The sequence below is a fragment of the Ambystoma mexicanum genome, chromosome 10 (assembly GCF_040938575.1).
Source record: "Ambystoma mexicanum isolate Mex_15411 chromosome 10, UKY_AmexF1_1, whole genome shotgun sequence".
Classification (NCBI taxonomy): Eukaryota; Metazoa; Chordata; class Amphibia; order Caudata; family Ambystomatidae; genus Ambystoma; species Ambystoma mexicanum.
In genome coordinates, this window is record NC_090932.1 from 1,013,234,017 (window position 1) to 1,013,246,242 (window position 12,226).

The 12,226-nt window shown below is 43.2% G+C and overlaps 1 protein-coding gene across 4 annotated transcripts in view; it reads right to left on the reverse strand.

Annotated features, from left to right (window-relative positions):
• The window catches only part of VWA5B2 (von Willebrand factor A domain containing 5B2), a 967,193-nt gene that overhangs the window by 452,404 nt on the left and 502,563 nt on the right, over nucleotides 1-12,226 (reverse strand). For all 4 annotated transcript variants that reach the window (XM_069618816.1, XM_069618815.1, XM_069618818.1 and 1 more), the window contains exon 11: nucleotides 5,599-5,713. In XM_069618816.1, coding sequence (XP_069474917.1) covers nucleotides 5,599-5,713 — 115 coding nt within the window. The remainder of the gene's footprint in view (nucleotides 1-5,598; nucleotides 5,714-12,226) is intronic.

Genomic DNA, 12,226 nt, shown 5'->3' on the forward strand with positions numbered 1-12,226 from the left:
ATTGGAGAGGAGGCATCCGCATCTCCCTGAAACACAGTACTTGCATTAGTATGCTTTTCAATATTGGAAACACAACACACACTTGGGGTCGACGGCACAGGTACATATAAAGAGATAACCGCAAATGATGCATTGTCCAAAAGAATCAAGGAAAATCCAAATATGATCATATTTCATCGACTTATTTCAACGATTCCTTTACATCTGCATCATCTAAATGAGATGTTGTGATTGTGGTGGAAGCTCCGTCGTCTCCCTGAAACACAGTACTTGGATTAGTATGGTTTTCAATATTGGAAACAACACACACTTGGGGTCGAACGCACAGGTACATATAAAGAGATAACCGCGAAAGATGCATTGTCCAAAAGAATCAAGGAAAATCCAAATATGATCACATTTCATCGACTTATTTCAACGATTCCTTTACATCTGCATCATCTAAATGAGATGTTGTGATTGTGGTGGAAGCTCCGTCGTCTCCCTGAAACACAGCACTTGCGTTAATAGGGAAGAAAGTATAGCAAATGGAATCACGTTATATGATCACGCATGCTGGAGCTGTCATTATCCATACCTCGTGCTGCTGAAGAATATCTATGGATGTTGCAAATGTAGTGCGCACTTCCGAAAGCTGTTGCGCCGATTCGTATACTTGAATGTCAGGCTCTGCATCAAGTGTAGGGGTTGACGCTCCATCAACTGCCTGAAACATAGTACTTGCATTAGTGAGGATTACAATTGTGAAAACATAACACACACCTGGGGTCGACAGCACAGGTACATATCAACGGCTAACCACGAATGAAACATTGTGTAGAACAATCAAACAACAAGAATTCCAGCTCTGATGATGACGCTCGGTGGAGCTGTCAGTATCCATACCTCCTGATGTTGAAAAACATCTAGAAATGTTGTAGATGTGGCGGACGCTTCAGCATCTCCCTGAAAGACAGTACTTGCATTAGTATGGATAACACTAATTATAACTGAAAACAAACACCAGGGGACGACAACTAAGGTGTATATTAATTGGAAAGCAGTAACCAAACATTCGGTAAAATAATTACACGATAGAATAAAACTATTACTTGACATGCATAAAACAAGTATGTAGCGGATTAGCCTAGTAAGATTACCTGATACGCGCTAGAAGTGGTTGATAACTGTAACCACGTCAAGGATGTAGAATGTTCTTGCTTCAGATTCAAGGGATAGTCAAGAAGTTGTAAAGGTCAATTAATGATTGATAATGAAATGCCAATATTAAAAATAGCCATGTAAGCCGACAGAATACTTGAAAAATGCTCAATACAGCACAGTTCCCTGTCCCCATATATATATACATTGCGTTTGTGGGTTATGAAATCGAAAAAGAATATATTGATAAATGTCATTATTCAAAAAACTATACACTCATATCAATATCGAAATTATTACAAGGGATAGAACACCTACAATATCTATTAATCCATTCGGCTACACACTACCGCAAGGCCTAAAGCTAAATCCGGACACTTGACTCACCCGTGGCGGAATGTGGACGAATAAAGTGGGAATAGCGTTTTCGCACAATTTCCGTGTCGTTCGCCGTTTATTCTTCTTTGTTACCCAAGAAGTTGTGTACATGTCCAAGGAAAAGTGCCGGCTGCAGATGCAGTATCGATCACCCCTCTTGTCCTGTAAGACTTGTTGGACTCTACTTTCCAGCTCATCCAGTGGATATCCGCAATGTCTGACTCATTCTCTTATTCGATCAACAGTTTTCGGGAATACATGCATTGTAGTTCCTTCAGATTTCGCATGGGTCTTTGAAGGGCAACCGCTAATCGAACAGGCAGGCATTGTTGATAAATCTGAAAAGTAAATATCGACATTATTACACAATCTTCAAGAGTAAAGATTTGATACAAAAGTAAATGAATCATACAATGATCAATGCAAGGTTTGTTTTGGTCTCAGGAACTATACCAGTTCATTATGTGCTGCTTAGTATTTGCATAAGTTGCAGAAATGTATTATTGATGTGACTGAAATCTGAACATGTGACTCGTCCCTTGGATGTTCTGTCTTGCACAAGAAGGAAACATGCTAACATTATTGACTGGACCCCCAAAGGATGCAATTCAATCACAATAGTCACAGATGAAAATAAATAGATCTATTGATAGCATAGCAATGGAAACTCAAGTCAATACCAATGAGACCAATGAACATAGCACTATTGTGTACTCTACTCGAAAATAGATAGAAATTAAAAGATCTGCAAAATATGACCAGGATACATGGCCTTACCTTGACCAACAAACAGATGGATTCAGCAAGCAGAGCAGTATGTTGCGGGAGAATAGGTGGATGGCCACAGGTAGCGCACTGATGGGTATGCTCAAAGCGGTCACAGAAGTTCACGGATAGCACGACGACGAGCAGATTAGCATAGATCTCAGTGATTCCCAGGTAGCACGTTCAAGAGTTGACTTGCAAAGCACAAAGATGTTCTCATGAGACATATCAAGTGTTTTTTAAAGTATTAGAAACTGGGGTGTGTTTGTGAATGAATGACGTATGTATGTCGTGGTATTAGGGGGGCGGCCTGCCTCAGGGGAGGCCTGCCTGGAGACACGGGGTCTGAGGAGGCCATGTGACCGATGGCCCCTTGGCGTGGGACACCTTTTGAAGTGTACATGCAGTTTGGCACCTTGGCCTTTCGCGCCCCTGACAGCCCCCCATGCCAGTGCTCATCCCCCGGTGTGAACCGCCTTTGATAGAGGGGGTGGGATGGATGGCCCTGTGGAGTGCAGATAAGGCACAGGAAGACTGCTGAATGGAGACACACTTATGTGGATTGCAGGGGGGTGGCCTGCCTCAGGGGAGGCCTGCCTGGAGACACGGGGTCTGAGGAGGCCATGTGAACAATGGCCCCTTGGCGTGGGACACCTTTTGAAGTGTACATGTAGTTTGCCACCTTGGCCGTTTGCGCCCGTCACAGCCCCCCATGCCAGCGCGCATCCACCGGCGCGAACCGCCTTTATATCAATATACAGTATATCGCCTTTATATCAATGATAGTATATCGTTGCTTATCAATAACAAATGCCACATACCGGAGATTCTTGTGAGCACAGACCCACACTTCAACCGGTGTATTATAGTGGTCAAGACCCTAAGGCCTGTATAATCCAATGGTAATTGTTAGTATAGATATATGTGTGACTTTTATAGAGACATAACCTACTGAAAGACTTTGAACAAGTGTTATTTAGTGCATGCATTATCGAGAATATGTTATGTTAGCTTAGATAGATAGTGACCACCCTGCTTCACAGCAACCAGACCTTCACCCATTTAGAGCAGAGATGTCTGACGTCCATCCTTGAATGGAGACACACTTGATTCATTTAAAAAATCGAGACAAACGTTGTTAAAATATATGTGGAGTTTTATTTTGTATCTTATTTTCATGACACAAAAATACAAGACTTTAAAGATTATACAGGTCAGGTTGCAGCACAGCGAGAGAAAATCCCCTGTACTGACTGCTGTCACTTGGGAACGTTTCTCTAATGGCACGAACGGCACAGGCGGGTATCACTCTTCGAACGCAGTGTCCAAGCCTCCCGGGAAGCCACCATGTAAAGGAACGATAGGCCACCTGCCTGTACCACCTGTGAAAAGGAATGAAACAAACTGTTTTTAAATGACCCAGATAAGTTTAATAAACGTTTGTTGTCAATGACAATTCTTGTAACTAATGGCATTTTACACGGACAAATGCTATCTAGACAATGCACACTATTGAATGACTTACATGCGTTACAATGATATGTAGATGTAATTTTGGATATAGTAGAAGAACATGAAATAGGAGTGGCATGACAAGCAGAGTATACTTTCTCGTTACTCGGATTACGAGGACCGACAGTTGCTCGAAGTTCGTGCATAAGCACCATCATTATTCTCAACACGGCCCGTGTGAGGCAGGCTGCCCTGAAGTCTGGCAGCTCGGTGATGCATTGCGGTCGTGGCTCGCCTTCCGAAATGTAGGCCAGGCATCCCGAGTTTTCTCGGCAGCAGCAGTTCTCGTCCTCGGTGGCATTAGCTCGCAACGATTGCATGTGCACCAGGTGGAGATGCCGTCCATTCGACTAGGCCCAGACTCTTCATCTGTTGATTCGTCCTGCCAACTGCCGTCCGAATCCCCATCGTTTCCGCGTGCTTCCCTTTCCAGTAGTTCCTCCTCGGTATACTCGGGCTCGTACATGTAGGGCATTATTGTAGCCATTGTGTGTTAAACAAACTAAAATAATTGATAGCGGTGGTACTGGTATCTGTTCACACGGGCTACAAGCGGCGAAGGTAGCTGACCAGAGCACTGAAACGAGTCACAGAATACTCAAAGTAACACAGAGAGAGGAATGGAATCGAAAATCGGCTGCTGTGTGTTGTGAAACGGTCTGTTTATACTTATTGAGGAGAGAGGCGTCCTGCCATTTCCATGGCGACACGTCATTAGCTGAAGCGCAGCGAATGTTGACACGAGATGTGCTTTGGCGTTGGGAAATGGGCGGTACGAGTCTGCTGATGACAGGCTCCGGGGCGGGGGAATTGATTTAGTGCCGCAAAATCAGGTCAGCCAGGGCGATCGGGGAAAAGATAGGATTATCAGAAAATGGCGGCTCCCTGGTGCTTGTTTTCGCGTGCGTTTAATGGACGAAAACTCGGGTAAGGTCCATAGGAAAGTTTTCTAAAATCGAGCCACTTAGGCTTAAAAAAACATGGCCGACCCGTTGGGACAATACAAATTTTTACTAGACCATGCCTTTAACGCCTGATTCCAATTTTAACGGCTGCTTTTAGCAGGCATTAAAATCCATGGCGCTAACCCGCCTTGGTGCTAATTACGGCACCGTAATTTACGGTGCCGTAATTAGCGCCTTCCCCACTCCCATTATGCCCTATGGGGCAAAAATGGGAATGGGGAAGGGTAAATGGGAAATGGGGATTTACCGCCCCACTCACCTTGGAATGGGGCAGTAAATCCGCCATCCACCATGGTGTAAACATAGTTTACACCATGGTGGTAAAGTTGGTGTACTTACTGCCTGGGTCGTAATGACCTCCTTAGTCCCTTCTCGCTTTCCATGGCGACCCCTAAAAAGATTGAAAAAAAAGAAAGCAAAGAAAATGGCCACCATGGGACGGGGCGAAGGGAGTGCACATAGTCCCTCTTCCCTATCCATGGCGGCCGGGGTAGAAAGGAAAGGAATTCCATGCCACTGCGCTCTGAATGGAGTACAGTAGATGAGTCTTTCCTGGCCAAGTATAGACCTGGTGAGGGCCAATCAGATGATTTGTAACAATCAAGAGAGCATTTTCCGGTTAGTGGGATGTAGGGTAAAAAAGCTTCAGCAGTAATTTGCATCTGATGTTGAATTTAGATTTCTGACACATGATCTACTACCTCCTGGTTCCCCAGTGGCGCTCCTGTTCCCTTTTAGCTCCTGCTCATCAAACCATCCTTTCCCTCCCTGAGGTCTACTATGGTGGACGCTTCCCTCTACTCCTACAGCTGTCTTAAGGAAAGAGATAGGAGCTTACCTTGGGCTGCAGCCTCTCTCCCTCCGTGAAGAACTCCGCCCGACCCCCGCTGACCTTCGCCACACCCCTCAGAAGCCGCCGGCAGGCGTTAGGTCCCATACCAAAGCTGAAACACCTGCAGGTGGAGAGAGAAGTCAAGCAGTGAAAAGAGAGTGCAGGTGAAACAAATGCTTACACCAAGTCAACGCCTGCAAAAGGAGATGCAAAGATCAGAAGCGCAAGTAGATCACAGCATGCGAGGCACAGTGGGATGGGAGGAAAAGAGGGTGCATTGATTTAGTTAAGTTTTGAGTTCTGCAAAATGTTATGTGATTAAGTATTTATACTGCAGCCATCACCACCGCAGTGACTTACAGCACATAGCCTTACTCGAGTGGTGGCGCACTGTGGCCCCGCCATGTTTTCACCAAACTGCAGTATGCGGATTGGAAATAAGGGAGGAGATAGAAAAGAGGGATAAACCAATGAATGGACCATTTGGTGGCAGAAAGAACCTTGGAATGAGGAAGAGGGAAAGGTTTTGTGCTAGCAGGGGTCGTGCTTCTTCCGTTTAGATTAATGCTCAGGCAAGTGTGTGAGGAAATGTCAGGAATGCACAGTTCAGTTTAGGAGCAAGACTTCAAGTTCAAGTATCGCTCTTTCAAGAGTGACGTTGCAGAATGCTGCCTACTAAAATCTGCCCCCTGCAGGGTTCTGCTTTCTTTTCTGCCCTTGCTCCCTGGCCATTGTCAGCGCCCCCCCCCTCGCACTCTCCTCTCTGCTGTGGGTCAATTCACCCACCTTCCCCCACCACTCTAGCCTTCAGGATACCCTCCCTTCCCCACCTTACTGTTGATGACGTTGTTCCTTGAAGGCGCAGGTCCCTGCCCTGAGGGCTGAAGTGGGGCTCACAGTGTTTCGGCCTACGGTTGACGCTCTTTTGTGCATCTCGCTTTAGCCCTGCGGTCTGGAGTGCGCCATTGCAATTTCTAGAGCAAAACAAAGACTGGTACTAGATGTAGTCAATGTGCGGTTGTGTGAAGGACTTGCGAGGGGTTCAAGCAGACTCTTGAAGTATCGAGGTCTTCACCAGAGTTATGACTTGTACTGTCTTAATTCTCCATTTTCACATTGAACTCCGAGTGTCCTATTGCTTCAGTCCTGACTTTTTAGCTGAGTCTACTAATTGCAGGCTGGAAGTCGCAGATTCACTTTTTTCCTTTATTAGCATCAAGTGCTGGCGCTCAAAGTGCTCTTAGTTAAAAAGACAGATTTCACTTTTCTTTACTTTAATGTCTTAAAACCATTGCTGGGAGGGTTGTCCAGAGCAATTTCCACTGGGTAAAATGAAGTTTAAAGCTTTTCACCGATCCCTTTTCAGAGCTGCAAGGCCGCCCTAAGCTGCATGGGCAGGACCAGATGTGGGCTCTGAGCTGGCTGGGCTGGATTCACAAGCTACACATCACTGATGATGGTTGATGAGATTGAAACATGTCTGAGGTTGTTTTTTGTCTCGTGCAAAGTGGACATAACAAAAAGGTTTCTGTTTGGACTTCCCTATTTGGGGTCGGACCAGGCCACAATTGAATATGGTTTTCGCCTTCTGTTATGGAACGTGGTCTAACAAAACAATGGTTTGGCGGATTACCTAAGTAATTGCCAGTGTTTATGATTATTTGAAAGATTTTCCACCAACACTCTCCATGGTCATAAAGCACAAGCCATTGACCCTGATGACACAGGAAAACCTGCCAACTATGCTGCCATTATCAGTGTATGGGCAGAGGAGGAGGAGCAAAATTGTCTAATGCAAAACAGAGGCCTATATGTTGCTTATGGCTTAACAATGATGTCCTTTTCTTTTTTTTTTGTTTAATGGTTTTTATTGATCATTTGATAATAATAACAGTGAAAGAAATGATTAGATCAAACGTTTTGATAGGTTATCATGAGTAAATGAAATTACCAATGATGAAGGTATTACAGCAATGTGACATAGCTATAGTGGTAAGCGAGAAGGATGATCTAATCAGCATGTAGTCATTATGAATGGACGAACAGGAGGAGGACAAACAAGGACGAACAGGGAACAGAAGGAGAAGGGAAGGGGAGAGATGTTTCGAGCATACAGAATTGATTGGGTATAGTTAAAAGCAGTGTACATGTAATCAAATATTTGGAACATTAAAGCAAAAGATATTCACAAACCATGCGTTGACATATTATGAAAGGAGAGGTATTCAGTGAAGAGGGACCATTTAACATCATGTTTGAGTTTCATATTGAGACGCATTGCCATACAGTGTTCTAGTCTGTGTATGTGATATACATTGTTCCACCAACCAATTACTGATACATTTTTGGAATCTTTCCATTTAGCTGTGATGAGTTTAATGCGACAGCAATAAATAGACTGTAGAGATTTTAGGCAGAGTGCGATCTCCTCCAGTTCTCGAAGGCAATACTCCATAGGAGTATGTTCGATAATGTAAGGGGGAGATTGACCTCAAAAATGGTGTTCAAAAGAGACCATACCTCTCGCCAGAATGATTGAACAAAGGGGCATTGAAAAAACATATGATGGTAGGATCCGTAGGTGTCACCACAAGAACAGCAGCTTTCATCTGAGCTAAACTTAGTTTTCAATAGACGCATTGGGGTTATAAAGGCCCTGTGGATAAAGAAAAATACATTTTGCAATATGTTGGCTGCAGTGGAGATAGTTTTGAGCCTAGACCAGAGTAATTCCCAGGTATTATCATCAAACCGCCTCCCACCATCTGTTTTCCATTGAACTTGGGTAGACCATCTATCAGTCAGGGAGTTCTTGGCACCTAATACTTTATAGAATTGGGCCACACTGATGTTGGGAGAAGAGGTCATGAGCAGGATGCTTGCGGGTTGCGTTTGAGCTCATTCTGGGTGAAATTATCAAAGTTATCGAGGCAAGCATTGACTAATTTGTTATAGAAGCAAAAGTCTGATGACGGTAAGGGAAAAGATTTTCTGATATCTTGGAAGGATCCCCAACCTGTGGCATGGTAAATTTGATGAATAGATCTAATACCCTGGATGATCCAGGATTTCCTGTAAAGAGTCTTGTGATTGCATGTGATATGTTTATTATTCCATAGAAAAGGTGAACATTTGAGAGACAGCGAGCGAGTAAATTGGAATAGGAAGGTTCTGAGGGCGGACACAGCCACCTTGATCAGGTTGGATAGTTTAGAAGAAAGAGATACAAATATATATACCAGGTCATGGGTTTTGATGGGTGTCATTAATTCTGTTTCAAGAAGAAACCCGGAGGGGAGGTCTTCTGCTTCTGAGGAGGTGAACCAGATGCATGATTGTTTATTTAGGAATGCGTTGTGGTCGGATTTAAAGTCTGGAAATTTGACACCACCATGCTCAAAGCAGGCTTTGAACTTACTAATGGCAATTCTTTTGTTTTTGCCGATGCCCCATAAAAAGTTGATTAGGATAGAGTTGATTGCAGAAAAGAAGGATAAAGAAAGCGGAATCCTTTTGATAGTTTCAAGACGCCCCCACCAAGAAAGATATAAAGGAGACCAGAGAGGGGAAAGCTGCTTGAGACTGAGAAGGAAAGATGAAGAATTCAGTTGAATGGTGAGCTTAGTGGAAGAGGTATAAGGAAGGGCAAGGTACTTAAGTGAGTTGTCACACCATTTGAAGACAAACAAATCAATTTCATGCTTGAGGCAGAAAGGGTTCAGAGGAAAGATCTTTGATTTATCTTTATTTCCTTTGTATACGGAGGCTAAAGAAAAATAATTTAGGGCTGACAGTAAACTTGGAATATGATCTTTTTTTTTTTTTTTTTTTAAAAGAATGAGGATGTCATCAGCGTATGCCGCTATTTTGAATTCCTGTTGGCCACAAGTAACTCTTGGGTTCTGAGTATCGTTTCTTACACGTTGTAATAAAGGCTCAAGAGATAGGATATATAAGATAGGTGAAAGTGGGCAGCTTTGTCTTGTGCCCCGATTGAGGGGGAAGTAAGGTGAAGATTGCCCATTAATGAAGATAGAAGATCTGGGATTTGAGTATAGAAGTTTGACCAGCGAGATAAAACCCTTCCCACAACCATGCTAGCGTAAGGATTGAAACAAGAATTCCCAACCCACTCGGTCTAAGGCCTTCTCAGGATCAATCGCAATGGCAGCATAGCCTTGTTTGTCTGTTTTCTCTTTCGCTATACGATTAATGGCATCTAGTAAGAGTCTTGCATTCTAAGACATTTTTTCCCTTTTACATAGCCTATCTGATCAGCTTTAATTAATTTGACGAGGAAAGATTTGATTCTGTTAGCAAGAATCTTTGTGAATATCTTGCATTCGACATTTATTAAGGGCATAGGCCCATAGTTTTTGGGGAGATCAGAGTCTTTTAGGGCTTTAGGAAAGAGAACTAAGGTAGCCGCAGCGAAAGACCCAGAGGAAGACTTTTTGTTAGAGAAGTAGGTAAAGAGTGATTTGAGTTTGGGCGACAGGATGTTGGAAAAGCGATGGAAGAACTCAGGAGATAGGCCATCAGTCCCGGGTTCTTTGCCTTTTTTTAGATCCTTGATAGCTTGAGTGATTTCTTGGGTGGATATTTGGCAATCAAAGCTGCTGAGATCTACTTGGGGATAGGAGTCTCTTTTGAAATTTTGAAAGACAGAGAGCAGGCTGGTAGGAGTGGTAGTAGTGTCCGTGAAGTAGAGGTCAGAGTAAATGGTCTTGAATACTGCTTGAATCACATCTGATTTAGTAACGGTAGTGCCCATATTGTTTTTGATGTGTGAGATTAATGTTTTTTCTTTGAGTGATTTTAGGTAAGATGCAAGAGCTTTCCCAGCTTTATTCGAGGTTGATATATCTTGGATTTGAATCTTAGAATGGTATTGGATGCCTGTTCTATAAGTTTCTTGTTGATTTGCATACGTAATGATAGGACATGACAAAGTTTACACTGAGATGGGAATTCGTAGTATGCTTTCTCTATTTTAGTGACTTCAAGAAATAAATCATCTAATTCCTTTGTGTATTCTTTCTACTAACATATTGAATGACATGGCCTCTCAGTGCTGCTTTAAAAGCGTCACAGTTATTACCTGTAAAGGTGTCTTCATCCCTGTCATCTACAAAGGACTGCTGCTGAAAGCTGGTGAATGACTAAATAAATTGATCATCTTGTGACAATATATTGGTAAAGCGCCATCTGCTGGAGTGTTTGTGGATATTAAGAAAGTCAAAGGTGGTAACCACAAGAGCATGATCAATATAACAATATTGGCTATACGAGAGTCAAGAATAGTGTGTCACAGTGATTTGGTAGCGTAGATGTAGTCTAACTGTGAGAAGGAGTCATGGGACAGTGAGTGAAATATGTAGTCAAAGTCTATGGGGTGTGAAAGTCTCCATGTATCGACCAGACCTGTCTCTGAGCTGCAGTGAATGAATGCATCATGTGATTTGGAGCTTTGGAAGACACATTTGTATCTTCTGTCCATGAATGGCTCAAGAACATTGTTGAAGTCACCACACACAACAAGGTTAGAGAGGTCAGATTTTAAGATGTTTTCTTTCACCAAGTCCCAGAAATTAGGATCTGGTCCGGTGGGACCAAATATATTCATGATATAGATAACGTTGGTCCCAATCTGCAGCTTAACCCACACCCGCTGCCCATTGTTAACAGTCATTTGATCAATGATCTTGTGGGGAAAGTTCTTATTGATGAGTATGGCGACCCCATTTTTCTTTCCTGGGGTAGGGCTGGCGCATTCCTCTTGAACCCAGAGAGATTACAGTTTCATTGATTCGATCATGGACAGGTGAGTTTCTTGGATGCAGGCAACAGAGTGTGAGAGAACTTTGCACCGCTTAATGGGGTTATTGATCCCTTTCACATTCCAGGAAATTCATTTAAATCCATTCATTAACTAAAACAGATGTTTGAAGGAAAAATATAAACGATAGATGTAAAACATAGCAATTGTACAGAAGCAATACCCAATAGAGAATGCCACACGAGAGGCAACTCGACACATAGAGAGGATAAACAAGGGAACTGGGGAGACAAACAGACCTGACATTTGTATAACATACTGGCAGAATAAGAAATGTAGAGAAAGATGAGAAGAATAAAAAGTGCCTATAGGTAGGAGATGAGATAGATGTCAGGAAGATACAAAAAAGTGAACGTAGCGAAGTTGAGAGCGAGGTGACACCTGGACGGACTTCAAAAAGAGTCCAGCAGGATGAGGGGTAACCGCATCACAACATACACACCCGCAAACATTATGAAGAGAGATTGCATATGAAGTCAATGCCCACAGCAAAAACAGGAGCAGAACAACAATGAGATAAAATAATCCGAATGGGAAATCAAGTGCCACAGGTGGAGGTCATAGGTGGAGTAGAAGTGTCCATACAGTCAGCCTTAAGGGATCTTATGAAAGACTTGAAGTACGCAGGATCATTGAAGACAGATGTTCTCCCATTATGTGTGATTTTGAAAGATCAGGGATGGAAGAGACCATATCTAATGTTAAACTGCTTCAGGGCAGGACGGTATGAGAGGAATTCCTTGTGCCGCTGTGCTGTTCTCTGAGCGACATCCTGAGAGATGTAAATTATGTTGC